Source organism: Juglans microcarpa x Juglans regia, chromosome 8D (assembly GCF_004785595.1).
Source record: "Juglans microcarpa x Juglans regia isolate MS1-56 chromosome 8D, Jm3101_v1.0, whole genome shotgun sequence".
Taxonomy (NCBI): domain Eukaryota; kingdom Viridiplantae; phylum Streptophyta; class Magnoliopsida; order Fagales; family Juglandaceae; genus Juglans; species Juglans microcarpa x Juglans regia.
The window spans coordinates 4790825-4804916 of record NC_054608.1 but is presented as its reverse complement, the minus strand read 5'-3'; the positions used below and the strand labels follow the sequence as shown (position 1 = coordinate 4804916).

At 35.9% G+C, this 14092-nt stretch overlaps 1 protein-coding gene across 6 annotated transcripts in view; it reads right to left on the bottom strand.

Moving 5' to 3' along the window:
* Nucleotides 1-14092, bottom strand: part of LOC121243375 (transcription factor IIIB 60 kDa subunit-like) — a 64735-nt gene that overhangs the window by 21800 nt on the left and 28843 nt on the right. For 2 of the 6 annotated variants that reach the window (XM_041141488.1, XM_041141493.1), the window contains exons 1-3: nucleotides 5958-6019; nucleotides 4072-4169; nucleotides 3827-3908 (exon numbers count right to left, since the gene is read on the bottom strand). In XM_041141488.1, coding sequence (XP_040997422.1) covers nucleotides 3827-3908; nucleotides 4072-4133 — 144 coding nt within the window. In that variant the 5' untranslated portion in view covers nucleotides 4134-4169; nucleotides 5958-6019. The other 4 variants (XM_041141490.1, XM_041141491.1, XM_041141492.1 and 1 more) reach the window with 4 other exon arrangements.

Genomic DNA, 14092 nt, shown 5'->3' with positions numbered 1-14092 from the left:
GGGAAGTTGTCTTTAAGGCTATGGTTACCACACCATTTGTCATACCAAAATCTAACACGAGAACCATCACCCAGCACAATATGTTCTTGTCCTCGAAAGGTTTCCCAATGTCTCCTAATATATTTCCACATCCTCGAAAGGTTTCCCAATGTCTCCTAATATATTTCCACAATCCCACCCCATGTGTGCCTCATACCTCATTCGAGCACCATTCTCCCCAAGCCTCTTCAAACTAGGAATCTATAACAGACTTCCATAGGGCCCCCTTTCGTGTTGGTACCTCCACAACCATTTACCCAATAGGGTTTGATTGAATTTTATCAAGTGGAAAATCCCCAATCCTCCCCCAGATATTGGAGTACGAAAATTTGACCAATTAACCAGATGAAATTTGAACTCTTCCCCCAATCCACTCCACAAGAAATCCCTTTGTAACTTCTCAATGTGGTTAGCTACCTTTGTGGGAAGCGGGAACAAGGACAAAAAGTAGGTGGGTAAGTTTGAAAGAGTGCTTTTAATCAAAGTCAACCTACCACCTTTCGACAAATATAACCTTTTCCAAGAAGCCAATCTACGCTCCACCATTTCGACCACACCATTCCAAATCCTTTCAAATTTAAAGGAAGCACCCAATGGTAAGCCAATATACTTAAGAGGCAGAGATGATACCTTGCAACCCAAGAGTGAAGCTAAATTCTCCACTTAATGGACAGCCCCCACTGGCACTAATTCAGATGTTGAAAGGTTAATTCTCAAGCCTTCTTGGCATAACCCACGCTATGCCAACTTAATTAAAGAAGTCATTCCACATGGCTCTGGCAACTTCACAATGAAGTTAAAGGTGATCAACAATTTTTCTATTCTTTTTTCACATTCAACACCAATCAACTACAATGGTATGAATTTCCTTAAGTTATTCATGGTGGCAAGTTGTCCAGGTGAAATAAACTACTTTAGGAGGTGCCTTTGTCCTCCAACCTTTCCCAACTTCATTTTTTTTAAGGTAATGTCATCTCATGGCCATGCGGAATAGACTTCATTGAAGCACCATTAACCTCAAGCGTGCCATATTTTGAGTCTACTACCACACAATCCACCATATTTTGACCGGACTGAACATCCTTAAGGACCGGACTGGACTGTAGCTATCGGGTCCGTTCGTCCGACCTAATTATTTTATTATTTTTTCATCTTTTTTTTTCAAATAAATTAATAAAAAAAATTATTTAAATTACTAAATTAAAATTAAGTGAATTATTAATGTGGATTATGTAACTAAATCATTAAAAAAATATTTTACTATAATTATATTTATGATGTTGATAGTTACTACTTACTAACTTAGATTTTACTCTTTAGTATGTATAATTATTAATTGTTGGGGTGGAGACTGGTTTTGGAGTTGAAAATTTGAGCAATAGTGAGTTCCCTCGATTATCACTCGAACTAGAGCTCGAGCAAAACTCAACCCGTGAGTTTGCTCGAGGTGCGCTCTGTTAATGTAGTTATTTGATATTATTCTGACCATGTATAGATGCTTATAGTTATTCTTACCGTATATACTCAATAGTTATTCTTACGATGTATAGATGCTAATAGTTAGGAGCTATACGTTAGTTATTACCATGTATAGTTCTTACCTTGTAAAGAATGGCATTTTTGGCCTACTCAATGAGAAGAAGCTGCTACATAGCAGACAAGTTTTCCAAAAAAAAGCTCTCGGTTTTTCTTGGTTTCTCAATGTTTTGACACGCTCGACAGTGGGCTCAAGCAAATCTCAACCCGTGAGTTCGCTCAAGTCTCACGTGACATAGCAAACACAAACCCTAGTGTTCGCTCAAGCCATACTCGACATCTTGCTCAAGCCAATGTTAATGAATATCAAATAATTTCATTGTACATAGATTATTTATACTTGCTTACAACTTAGGTATTTAAAAAAAATTATGTAACTATTTTAATTAAGTGTAAATAGTATAGTATGTATGATGTATTAACCATTTACATATAATGACATAAATTATTACATGATTTATGATTTATTATTAATTGATAGCAAATAGGTCATGTTTGGATAGTGAAAGTGTTTTACCTCATCTCATGTCATCATTACAAATTTTTCAAATTCTCACACAAAATATAATAAACAATTTAATTTTTTCAAATCCTAAAACAATAATAACATTAAAAAATAATCTTTTAACAATATTTTATTCAACTTTTAATTTTCATTTAAAACCATCTCATCTCATCTCACTATCCAAACCGTATCATATTATTTTATATTTTATATGGTCAATGATAATAAATCAGATGAAAATTACATCATTAACTTATATACTTACTATATAAAAATAATATATTAAATTTTTAAAAAATATATATTGGGGTTCGGTCATTGGTCCGGTTTGGTCCAAAATTTGTAGACCCTGGGATTGGACCGAATTTCATTGGTCCACATATTTTGGGACCGAGACCAACCAGTCCAGAATTTGGTCCGATCCAGTCCGGTCGGTTTTGCCAGCCCGGACCGAATTCTTTATAGCCCTAAGCACAGTTAAACACAAGCAAATTTCAAATCCCCAGCCTTCCCTAAAAAACTGGAGAGCGTGCCATATCCTATCTACTAAGTGAAATTTGTACTCTTCATCCACCCCATTCCATAAAAAGTCTCGTTGAAGCTTCTCTACATGATTAGCCACCCTTGTGGGGAGGGGAGACAGTGACAAGAACTATGTAGGTAAATTGGAAAGAGTACTTTTAACCAAGGTGATCATGCCACCTTTAGATAAAGACATCATCTTCCAACTAGCCAATCCTCTCAATCATGCCATCACATGGTGATGAGAGCAATTGCTAGAGCAATTCCCTTCACAACAATTGCTCTATTAAATACACTATTATAAACAAACAAATATGGTATAAAAATCAAAAGTCAAGCAGAATATACATTACGATTCCTCGAGTTACTCATGTCTAGTTTTAAATATATATAAAAATGAATATAAAAACATATATATAAATGAATAGATAATAAATTTATTGAAAGCAATTCCTCTTTTTTTTCGATAGGGAAATCAATTCCTCTATAATTTGATGGTATTGTAATTTATGCACATTTTCAGCACACAAAATCAATATGAGAACTTAATAGTTCATCGGAAAGGAGGTTAGACAAAATTGAAACAATAGAAATATAATTAAAAATGTTAAATGCAAATATACGTGACAATGGAAAATGAGCATCAACTGTTTTCTAACAAAAACAGCCCAAAATGTCCCAAATCCATGCTCCAATGAGGTTAGGTCCATGAAGAAACTACAAAATCATGTTGATTATGAAGGGTTCAACTCAAACAAAACATGGCTATCCCAATCAGTGAAAATTCAAAGCTCTCAACATTTTATTAAAAAAAATGTTACATGAGAGAATCTGGTGCAGAAGAGCCTTATTCAGGGTCCATCCACCTTACTATTCCCAAATATTAAATTTATGCAACAAATTACCCATGATTTTAAAGCACCAGCAACTCAATTAGTTGGTCCAAATATATGCCAATAGGTGATATTTCCAAAATGCTATGGTAGTGCTGAAATAATATGAACTAAACTGTGCAGCTACTCATAAAAAAATATAAATTATCCTAGCAAACAAAACCTTCCCAAAAGCAAGCGCACAAAAATATAAAAAAAAAAAAAATATAGAAACAATATCAGACTCTATACAAACTATGTATCTATATTGCTAACTCCTTGAAATGTGACACCTCATCTCATCAACTAATTGAGTTTGAATAAGAACATTAACAAGAAAACAGTGGCATACCTCTCCTCCTGCACCCTTGACAAAAGTAGGTTCTTCGGTGAACACATCTTGATGGAGAACTTTTCCACAGACCTCACAACATCTAGGGAGGGAAAAAAAAAGACGCATGTAGCAATAACACACACAGCCATTGTCGTAATTTTTTTTTTATAAGTAAACACAGCCATTGTCGTAATGTAACAAAAGCACATTAAAATTAAAGCAATGAATAAGGAAAGTGGAGAATAGTGAGAAAAATTACTTACACACAGCCATTGTCGTAATGTACAGTAGGCTTGTGCCTAGCACAGCTAGTAATAAACACCATAATTCATGCAAGTACTAAGTACCAACTGTAGCCAATCTGATTGAAAATAAGAGTTCAGACGTCAAAAAAACACAAAAAATGAGTGATAAGAATATATAGAAGCATCAAAGGCGATGACAGATTTTCACTTTAGAATTTAGGAACTTTTTTTTTTTTATAAGTAAATGATTGTAATAATAAGAATAAACATAGCCCAAATACACAAGATGGTCTATAAGAGGTAACACCCATCTAGGAGGAAGAAATGGAAACAAAAAAATATGAAAATCAAGGCCATTCAACAGCTTTGGCCCATAAAAACAAAGTTCTAACAAAAAATAATCTAAGCTCCCCTAATGAGTGCTCCTTGTTCAAACGTCGCTCTTGCCATACACACCACAGAATACAAGTAGGTGCCATCTTCCACATAACTGTAATTTGTGGAATACCGCCTACATTTGTCCAACTGGCCAAAAGGTCAACCACTATAGCAGGCATAACCTAGGGTAGCTCTAACCGCCTAGAATTTCAAAACTAAAGAATTCATTATCTCAATAAATCAGAAGCAAAAACCCATAGAGAAATGAAGTACACAAAAAGTTGAATAAATTATCGTCATCATGTAAAATTTGAAATTACGAAGAAACAAACCAGAATAGACAAGCAGATAATGCAAGGAGAAGAGGTACAAAGAGAGCCGCTGGTTGGGTCTGGGGGAATTGATGATGTGATAATGTCGAACTCAATAGGAAAAAAATGTGAATGACAAAAATCGAGAAGGAAAGAAGAAGGTGAAGAAATGGAAGAGATAATTTACCAGAGGCCGGATTCTGGGACGGGAGAGACTGAGAGATGATAATGATGAACAAGATAAGAGACACCAAAATACGTGAGTTTTTTTAAATTGTCCCAATCATACTTGTATAACCTCGGCTTCTTGAAGAGCTGGAGCACTGCGAGATGAAGCAGCTACATACCATCCCAGGCCAAACTTCAAAAGAAGCTATATGTGGAGCTTCGCGACCAAATCACACGTGGGAATGGTTATAATTTGATCGCTATATAAGCAGCCAAGAGAGAATGAGTAGGGAATTAGAAGGAAAGTAAAGGGTTTGAGGATGAAGATTGATCTGTACTCAATTCGTGTAATTGATGACAAAATGAAACCATAGTTCTAACAAATAGATTTATTCAGAATTAAGGAAAAAAAAAAACTGAGAAAGCTCGTAGTCAGGACATAAATGCCGATTCAAAGATGATAAAACAAAGGAAAATGATAGCGGGATCCCGTTCATTTGTCCCGTTCCAAAATTTTATTTTATTTTTAAATAAATATAGATAGAAGTTACTATTGAGAGCATTTATTTTGTACACATAATGTGACATTATCTAGACCACACATTTTCTTAAGTGAGTATTAGGAACAATCAACTAGAAGTAGTCATACAGTGAGTGCAAAGTGTGCACTGCTACAATGACTTTTCTCTAGTATTACTTTTTTATTTTATAGTGTTTTTTTCACATAATGATTAAAAAATGTTATTTAATAATATTATAAATGTAAAAAAAAAATTAAAAAGTGTTAAAAAAATTATGTGAAAAAAATATTTAATTTTTTTTTATTTTTTTACACCATTTTTTTAATATTTTTAAATATTTTAAAAAAATAAAATATTATAAATCACTACATAAAAAACCTTAAATAAAAAAAAAAAAGGTAACGGCGGGATCCCTAACATTACCCTGAAACAAAACCAAAGTTCAAATAAAGAGGACAAATAACAAGCAAACATACACGATCCAATACAACCAAATCATACCCTCAACAAAAGTTGGAGATAATACATAAGAGCTTGTTAGGGTCTGTGTTTGAAAAATTTAGTAAACTGTAAAGGCTCTTCGAGGGGCCTCACCTCTAATACTCAATCAATTGTGGAAATACTCATAGTTTCATTGACAGATGAATTACATATTTATAAACAAGGAAAATAAACTTGGTCAATTGAATAACTGTCCTAACTGGCCACTACACTAATGGAGTCACGACACTAACTGCAACTTAACAAACAGAAATGGTTGGAGCCCGTGCCACTAAGCCCATTACATACTTGACTACCTACTGCCACTAACAAACTTGAGCAAATGAATAACAAATATCAAATGGCCACAAAGGCCCATAACACGACCTAGCCTACAGACAGGGATATGCATAACTAGGGTTCCATACGGGGTTCATAACAAAATTCAAAAAAGTGAGTTTATCGGAGGCTCCGGAGAATAGAAACGGCGGCAGATCCGTTGACGAATGGCGGTTTGGGCCACCGGCACGAGAGAGGTTAGAGACAGAGAGAAAACGAGGAGAAGAGAATGGACAAAGGGGATGGAAGCAATATTCATTGGCCAAGAGGCATTTCTTATTAAAACATTAGATAACGTCGTTTTAAATCGATATTCATATTTCCCTTTTTGCTTTTCTTCAATTTGAGTTTTGTTGTACATAAGCCGATCTATTAATACATCATTATATAAGTGAAAAATATTATTAAAAATTTTTATGTATAGTCACTTTTGTGTAATTTTTGCGCACTCTACTAATGTGATTGGCTACGTGATTTTTTTAATATAAAATAAATGGTTTGGCCAATCACGTGAGTGAAATGCGCAAAAAATACTCAAAATTGACTGTATATAACAGAATTCTCAATTATAACTTTAAAAAACTAAGAAAAATACTAATTGTACTTAAGAAATTTTTTTTTTTCGCGTGTCAGCTATTGATATGTTAAAAATTATGAAATTTCAATTTTAATTTCAAAATAGGACTAACAAAAGGAATTTTGTACGTATAGCATTGCTCAAAAATTAAAACACCAATCACTATATTAGCATAATTGATGTGAAAAGCTTCCAATCAATCGTGTTAAGTTTATAAAAAATAAAACTTATAAATAGATTTTCTCCTTCAATTTATGCTCACAAAACCCAACTTATAACCGCTCCTCAACAATGAGAGAGAGAGAGAGAAAGAGAGAGGCCTAACTGTGTATGTGGTTGCAGTGTTGGAGAAGCTGGCCGCTGAGTGGTGGGTGAGATGTTACATCCTGATCTAATTTTTAAAAAAAACTAGGTGATGAAGTGGCCTTGTTATCTCAACTAGTACTCAATTTTTACAGCTATATATGCATATAATTCCCCCTTACTCTAACTAACAAAACCAAAGAGATTTTCTTTATATACTATCTCCTAATTAGTTCACTTCAAAAACACACATACATTTCAATATTAAACAAACCTTGTTATGATTCCACAATCTTGAAACATGAATACTAATTGTTAACGTCATGTTTTGCACACCTTTGAGCCAGATTCCAGCAACTTAGGTATTTCGAACTGGGTCTCATCGATGAGGTACAGAGTCCCCCGGCGATGGTCCAGTGCGGCTGTACAGTGTCAGTGCGTACATTCATGGCAATGAACAGTATTTAAGTGCAGAGAAAATAAGAAGAGATGAATACATATATTTACGTGGTTCGGCACTAGGCCTACGTCCACAGAGGTTTGGGGAGGGGCGATTTCATTATAATAAGCTTGTTTACAGTCTCTCATAACCTCTCATTTTTCACTATATAATGGAAGTTGTAGATCTATTTTCTGGAGAAGAAGTTCTCTATGGAGCTCTCAGGTTGAAGAAGAAGTCGAAGAAGAACCGAAAAGAAGACTCTGAAACCGTTGGCTCTCTGTCCCTTTTATCTGACCCTCTTCATGCATGCAGCTCGGTAGTAGTGAGGGATGTCTGCTTTGCGTATCTAACCCTCTCTTCCTTTCCTACTTTCTCCTGACACTCCCTCTCTTCTGACACCCTCACCCCTTAGTCCCTTCTTGTCCCCTCTCATTCTCTCATATTTTGTCTTCTAGTGATAGCCCTCTTTATGGGCTAAACCTTAGAAACTATTTTGGGCCTGGTGTATTTTACCTCTTCACACTAATCATTTTTTTTTTATCAAACTAATCATATTTTTTCTTTTAGGTCCCTTTTCTCTGTCAACTCGCACTTAATATCTTAACTCTTTAGGTCATCATTATATCCTACTCGGTTTTTCATCATAGTTAAAAGTTGTGATTATGAACCATAATATAAGCTTTATATATAAAGGTGAAACCTGATCATTCTGGACAAAGCCAAAACATTTGAGAAACATATCAAAAGTGGCGATCTCAAAACAAATAGTATAGCAAAGCAAAGCAATCCATCTAAAATTGGATATATTACAAGGACTGTCATATATATGATACTTTTGAAATACCAAACACATGGCATGTAATTGTACATTTTAAAGTTTCTTACAAGTAACCCTTAAAGAGAATAGTTGTCTTAGCTAATACTTCTTTTTTTTTTTTTTTTTCCGGCACAAAGTTGTATCATAATTTTTTTTTTTAATTTTTTTTCCAACCATATTTGACAAACATTAATAAAAGGTCATTTTCATTTAAAGAAAATGGAAAAAAATCTAAAAAATCTAATAAAAATAATAGCTTTATCCAAAATCTATTAGCGCAACTAGCTAATAGATTTCTTTAGTACAAAAGAACAATGCAATGGCAACAAGAAACCCCAAAAAAGCCATAAATGTCACTATCAGAAAAGAAAGCATAAAGCACTGAGTAACAAAGCAGAAGGTATATAAATTAATAGAAGAGAATAGACAATGGAGCAAAGGAAAAGAGCCTATCTCTGTAAAAGCTAAAAAGTTGGCTTTAAACTTAAAAGCTTATAGTACAAGTTGAAAGGAGACAGTGGAAAGAGACAGTACCATGACCCTACAACCAACAAAAGGATTCAAAAACTAGCAAAATGATTCGAAAGCCAGGCTAGGGATTCACAAATCTAAATCTGATCCATAAAAATACTCCTCAAAGATTATTTCATTCAAACATTCTCATCAATACAGACCTAAATCAATAGATAGAACAAAACAGATTCAATAGAGAGAGAAGAAAACAGATCCAAAAGGCTAGCGGCAGTTTTTGTCGAAGGTGGTGATAAACGTCTGGCGAGAGAGCAACATCGGTTGTCTGGCGATACTGCAGTGGCTAAGGTTTCGAAGAGAGAGAGAGAGAGAGAGAGAGAGAGAGAGAGAGAGAGAACTTTCGGGGCTACAGGGCTTATTATGAAGGAAAAACAACGTCGTTTTGGCGACGTCGATTCAATGGCATTTTTTTTTTATAAATTCGGTACCCGAGTTTTAAACCCGATTCGATTGCAAATTCTGGACCGGGCCGGAAACAAAATTCAGTCCAGATAAACAGTCTTTGAGTCTCTCTCTATATATCTATAAATAAATTTTCTCATCAGCCACTGTGTCAAACCCCACACCCCACACCCTAAGTGTGAACCAGGTTCATCTCCCTTCTAGCTCATCTCCCCGTGCTTCATCTTTGTATTTCCCCTTCCCTTCTGGCTCATCTAAACTCCATTGAGAAGTTGTACCCTAAGAGCTTTGACACCCACTTTTGCTGAGCTGGGTTTCCACTTTCTGCTCAAGTAAATATTTCAAGTCTTGTTGGTTAGTGCGAACCTTGAAAGTTTGCCCCAACAGATAGTGTCTCCACTTCCTTATAGCCATCACTAGAGCTAGTAATTATTTCTCATAAATGGACAAGTTCAAATTTTTTCCTTTTGAGTGCTTGACTGAGATATGCAATTGGCTACCCCTCCTGCATTAGAACAACTCCTAGAGCTTCTCTTGATGCATCACACTCCATAATAAATGTTTTAGTAAAATTAGGTAACCTTAAAATAGGAGGATACATCCCAGTTTCCTTAAGTTTGTTAAAAGCTACTTGTGCATTGTCATCCCAAGCAAGAGTTTTTCTTCAAGAGAGATGTAAGAGGGGTTGCGATAGCTCCATATCCTTTGAAAAACTTTCTATAATATCCCTTGAGGCCTAGAAAGCCTTTTAAGGCCTTGAGATTCCTTGGACCTAGCCAGTTTTGCATTTCTGTGATTTTCTGAGGATCGACTCTTACTCTTATGGAAATTAGATCCCCCAAATACTCCACCTCGTTGCTGCCAAAATATACTTTGATTATTTTGCAAATAATTTTTGGGATTGTAAATTTTCCAGTACCATAGTAAGATGTTGTAAATGCTCCCGTAAAGACTTATTGTAAATCCAAAAGGCATTATCAGAAACTCGTAGTGACCCTCATGAGTCCTAAAGGCACTCTTAGGGATATCATCAGGATTCATCCTGATTTGGTAGTATCCCGAACATAAATCAAGTTTGGAAAAAATTACTACTCCACCTAACTCATCAAGTAATTCATCAATATTAAAGATTGGGTACTTATCTTTAATAGTGTCTTTGTTAAGAGCACGATAATTTACGCACATTCTCCAGCTCTCATCCGCCTTCCTTACTTACAACATCAGTGATGAGTAAGGACTTTGACTAGTTCTAATAATACCACTATGCAACATTTCAGCCACCAATATTTCTATCTCCTCTTTTTGGTAATAAGGGTACCTGTAAGGCCTTACACAAGTAAGTTTGGCCACTTCCTACAGTTGTATTTTGTGATCAAAACTTTAAGGGGGTAATTTCATGGGTTCAACAAAAATCCCATGAAATTTCTCCAGCACTTGCTTCACAGCTAGTAACATAGCAATCTTTGAATCCAACTTGGTTCCATCCAAAACTTGAACCCATAAGCCTTAGCCGAACCTCTTTTGAGTTGGTTGATATGATCCTCTTCCTCTAGACTCTTGGTAGGTAACTGTAGTCCCTACAACTTAACCTTGACATCACCAAGAAGAAATTGCATGGTCAAGTCAGAAACATTCCACAAGATAGAGCCCAAACTACTTAGACAATCGACTCCTAATACCACCTCACAACCACCAAGTGTTAGCATATAAAGATTAGCTAGAAAATGAATATCTTGTAAGATGAATGGGACTGCCTTACAATAACCAAGATAAGAAAGAATAGCTACATCTACTACTTTAACTGTCAACTGGCTATCTCCCATTGGCAGTTTAGCCTTCTTTGCCACATATGGATCAATGAAACTATGGGTACTACCTGTATCAATCAATATCAACACATTTTGATTATTTATTTCCCCTAGTAGCCTCATAGTTTTAGGTGCCAATGATACTGCTATAACATGTAATGAAATCCCCAATAATTCTCCCTTTTCTTCTCCTGTGGGCTCATCTATCTGCATTACAGCTAAGGTTCCATCAACCTTCTCAGATTCTTCCTCTTCCTCAATCCACATTTCTTCTAACAAAAAAATTTTGGGCCTGTTACACCAATGTCCCGAGTGAAACTTCTTATCACAGTAGTAACATAACCCTCTCTCCCTTTTCTCTTGCATTTGAGTGAATGAAATTCCTCTAATGGATAGGGTAGGTTTTCTAGGTGGATTAAGTTGTATGTTTCTCGATTCTTGTCTATTTGGTGGGGCTGGAAGTCTCAGTATGGGGTTTGGAGCTAGCAATTTGAGAGTGGGGTTATGTGTAGTAGTGTTTTGGGGCTGGTTTTTGGGTAAAAACCCTTGAGTCCTCCGAGACACCTCTTCATTTTGTAATGTTGCTAACCCAAATGTTGCAGACAGTGTTGTGGGTTTAAACATAGTAACAATAATTCTAAGATCATCTTGAAGCCCACTTAAGGAGGTATTGATTCAAAGTTCTTCTGTCAACCCACTAATTTTATTAGACAAAGCCTCAAACTGTGATTGATAATCCTCCATAGTAGTGGTTTGCCTTAGTTTAGTAAATGCTTCAACTGGATCCTCATATGCTGAGGGCCCCAATCTATCCTTTAGGATTGTTACAAACTCATCCCCAAGTGTGAATTGGGCTTGAATCCATAAACCAATAGTACCAATAGAGGGCCTTGCCCTCTATGTGTAAGAAGGCTATCTGTAGCCTTTGGTCATCAGGTGTGTGATAATAGGCGAAGAATTGTTGGGCCTTAGAACCCACTCCATAGGTTCTGACCCATCAAACTTGGGAAAATCCAACCTAAGTGATTTGGCATGTATCCCCCCATTTCCCTCAAATAAAAGATTATTACTAACCTTAGCATTCAAATTTAAGGATCCTTCACTCGATTGGTGATTTCTATCTATCACTGCTAACTGCTCATAACTAGATGCCAAGTTATTAATTTGCTGCAACATTGCTCCTAACATGTTCTTTTGCCTTTCTTGTTCTTCCCGCAGGTGCAAATTCTCCCCTTCAACGATGCCACTACTTCAGATAACTGGGCCTGCCGAGTAGGGGTGCTATCCGCACCATACGATGTGGGGTAGCACCTCCCCGCCCCTACCCCACATAGGCCGGGGGTGAGATTTTCACCCCCACACCCACCCTTGGTGTGCGGGGGCGGACACCCTCCTCCCCGGTGCCCCCCAAATGGGCCATTGGTCCAGAAGTTATTTTTGGACCCAATATGACCTAGAAGCTGTTTCTAGGCTCAAAATAGCCTAGGAACAACAGAAATGACCCAAATGGTCCCAAAACGGCCTAGAACCATTTTGGGCCCATAAATTAACAATATATATATATATATATAACAAATAAAAATGAATTTACAATAATAGAAATGATATACAAATTAAGAGAAAATGAACTATGAAGTACTACTCCTACCTAATAAATTAATAATAATAACTAACCTATTACAATAATATAAATTAAGAGAAAACAATTACAAAATTACAAACATAAAAGAGACATTGTATTAACATTACAAATTATTGAATCACTAAATACAACTGAACTAACTAGTAATTACTAAGTGAGCTGTTTGACATTTGGGGCGGGTGGCCAAAGATGGAAAAACGTAATTAGAATTTAGTACTGTCTGCTGGGAGTCGTGAGATAAGGAAGATAAATTATAATTATAAACAAGAAATTGAAATTAAAATTACAAAAAACCAATAGAAATGAAAAAAATCAGAAATTAAAATCTGACTAACCAATATGAGATGTGGATCAAGATAGATATTGAGAATATATCATTTGAATTTTGGTCCTTGGGCTTGGGTCATTGGGATTAGGATTGACGCTTGAGCTGTGCATATGACAATAAGATTATAAAAATAATTAGATACCAAAAATTATATAAATACAAAAAATAATTAAGGGACAAAACAAATTGTACAAACTTATGGCAAATGGCAACGGTGGGTCGGAGTCCAATATGGTGAAGTCATACTGCAGTGAAGGTAGACGTCGTCTTATGTATTGCTACAACAATTAAATTTGAAATTAATACCGATGAAATGAATATAAATAAAATAAATCAAAATAATGAAATGAAATCAACGATTACCACATCCAAGCTGATCAGCACCCTCCTCCTCGTCGGCCTCCTTAAAGTTAAGAACATTTGGAACGTGAATTTTCGTCGTTTTGATCCAATTCTGCGTGCAAATCAATACCTCCACAGTGGTAGCAGACAAAGAACTTTGGATTGGATCCAATATGCGCCCTCCGATACTAAAGGCCGACTCTGAGGCAACAATGCTAATAGAGATGGCCAAAATACTGCGAGTTATCTCTCAAAGGACAGTATATTTCACGGCATTGATCTTCCGCCATTCTAAAATATTAAATTCTGCCGTATATGGGAGAAGATCTCCTACCAAATATCAGTCTACTTCCAACTTTACCTCTGTAGATTGACGAACTAGTAGGGGATTCTATGAGAGGCTCTCACCCCATGCCAACCTACCCTTTTTTCCCGCCCCGGCTTCAGGAGGGGGGGAGGTGTAGGTGTAGGTGCATTACTATCCCTGATCACAATAAATTCATCAAACAATTTACTGAGGGTTTCTCTAACCATTGTCCCAATAAGTTCAACCCATGCGGCCCCGTGCGCAAGTCCAAAACTATATATCATGCCATCAATCTTGATTTGGGGGTCAAAAGTAACAACCATATATAACAAAATATTTAGCC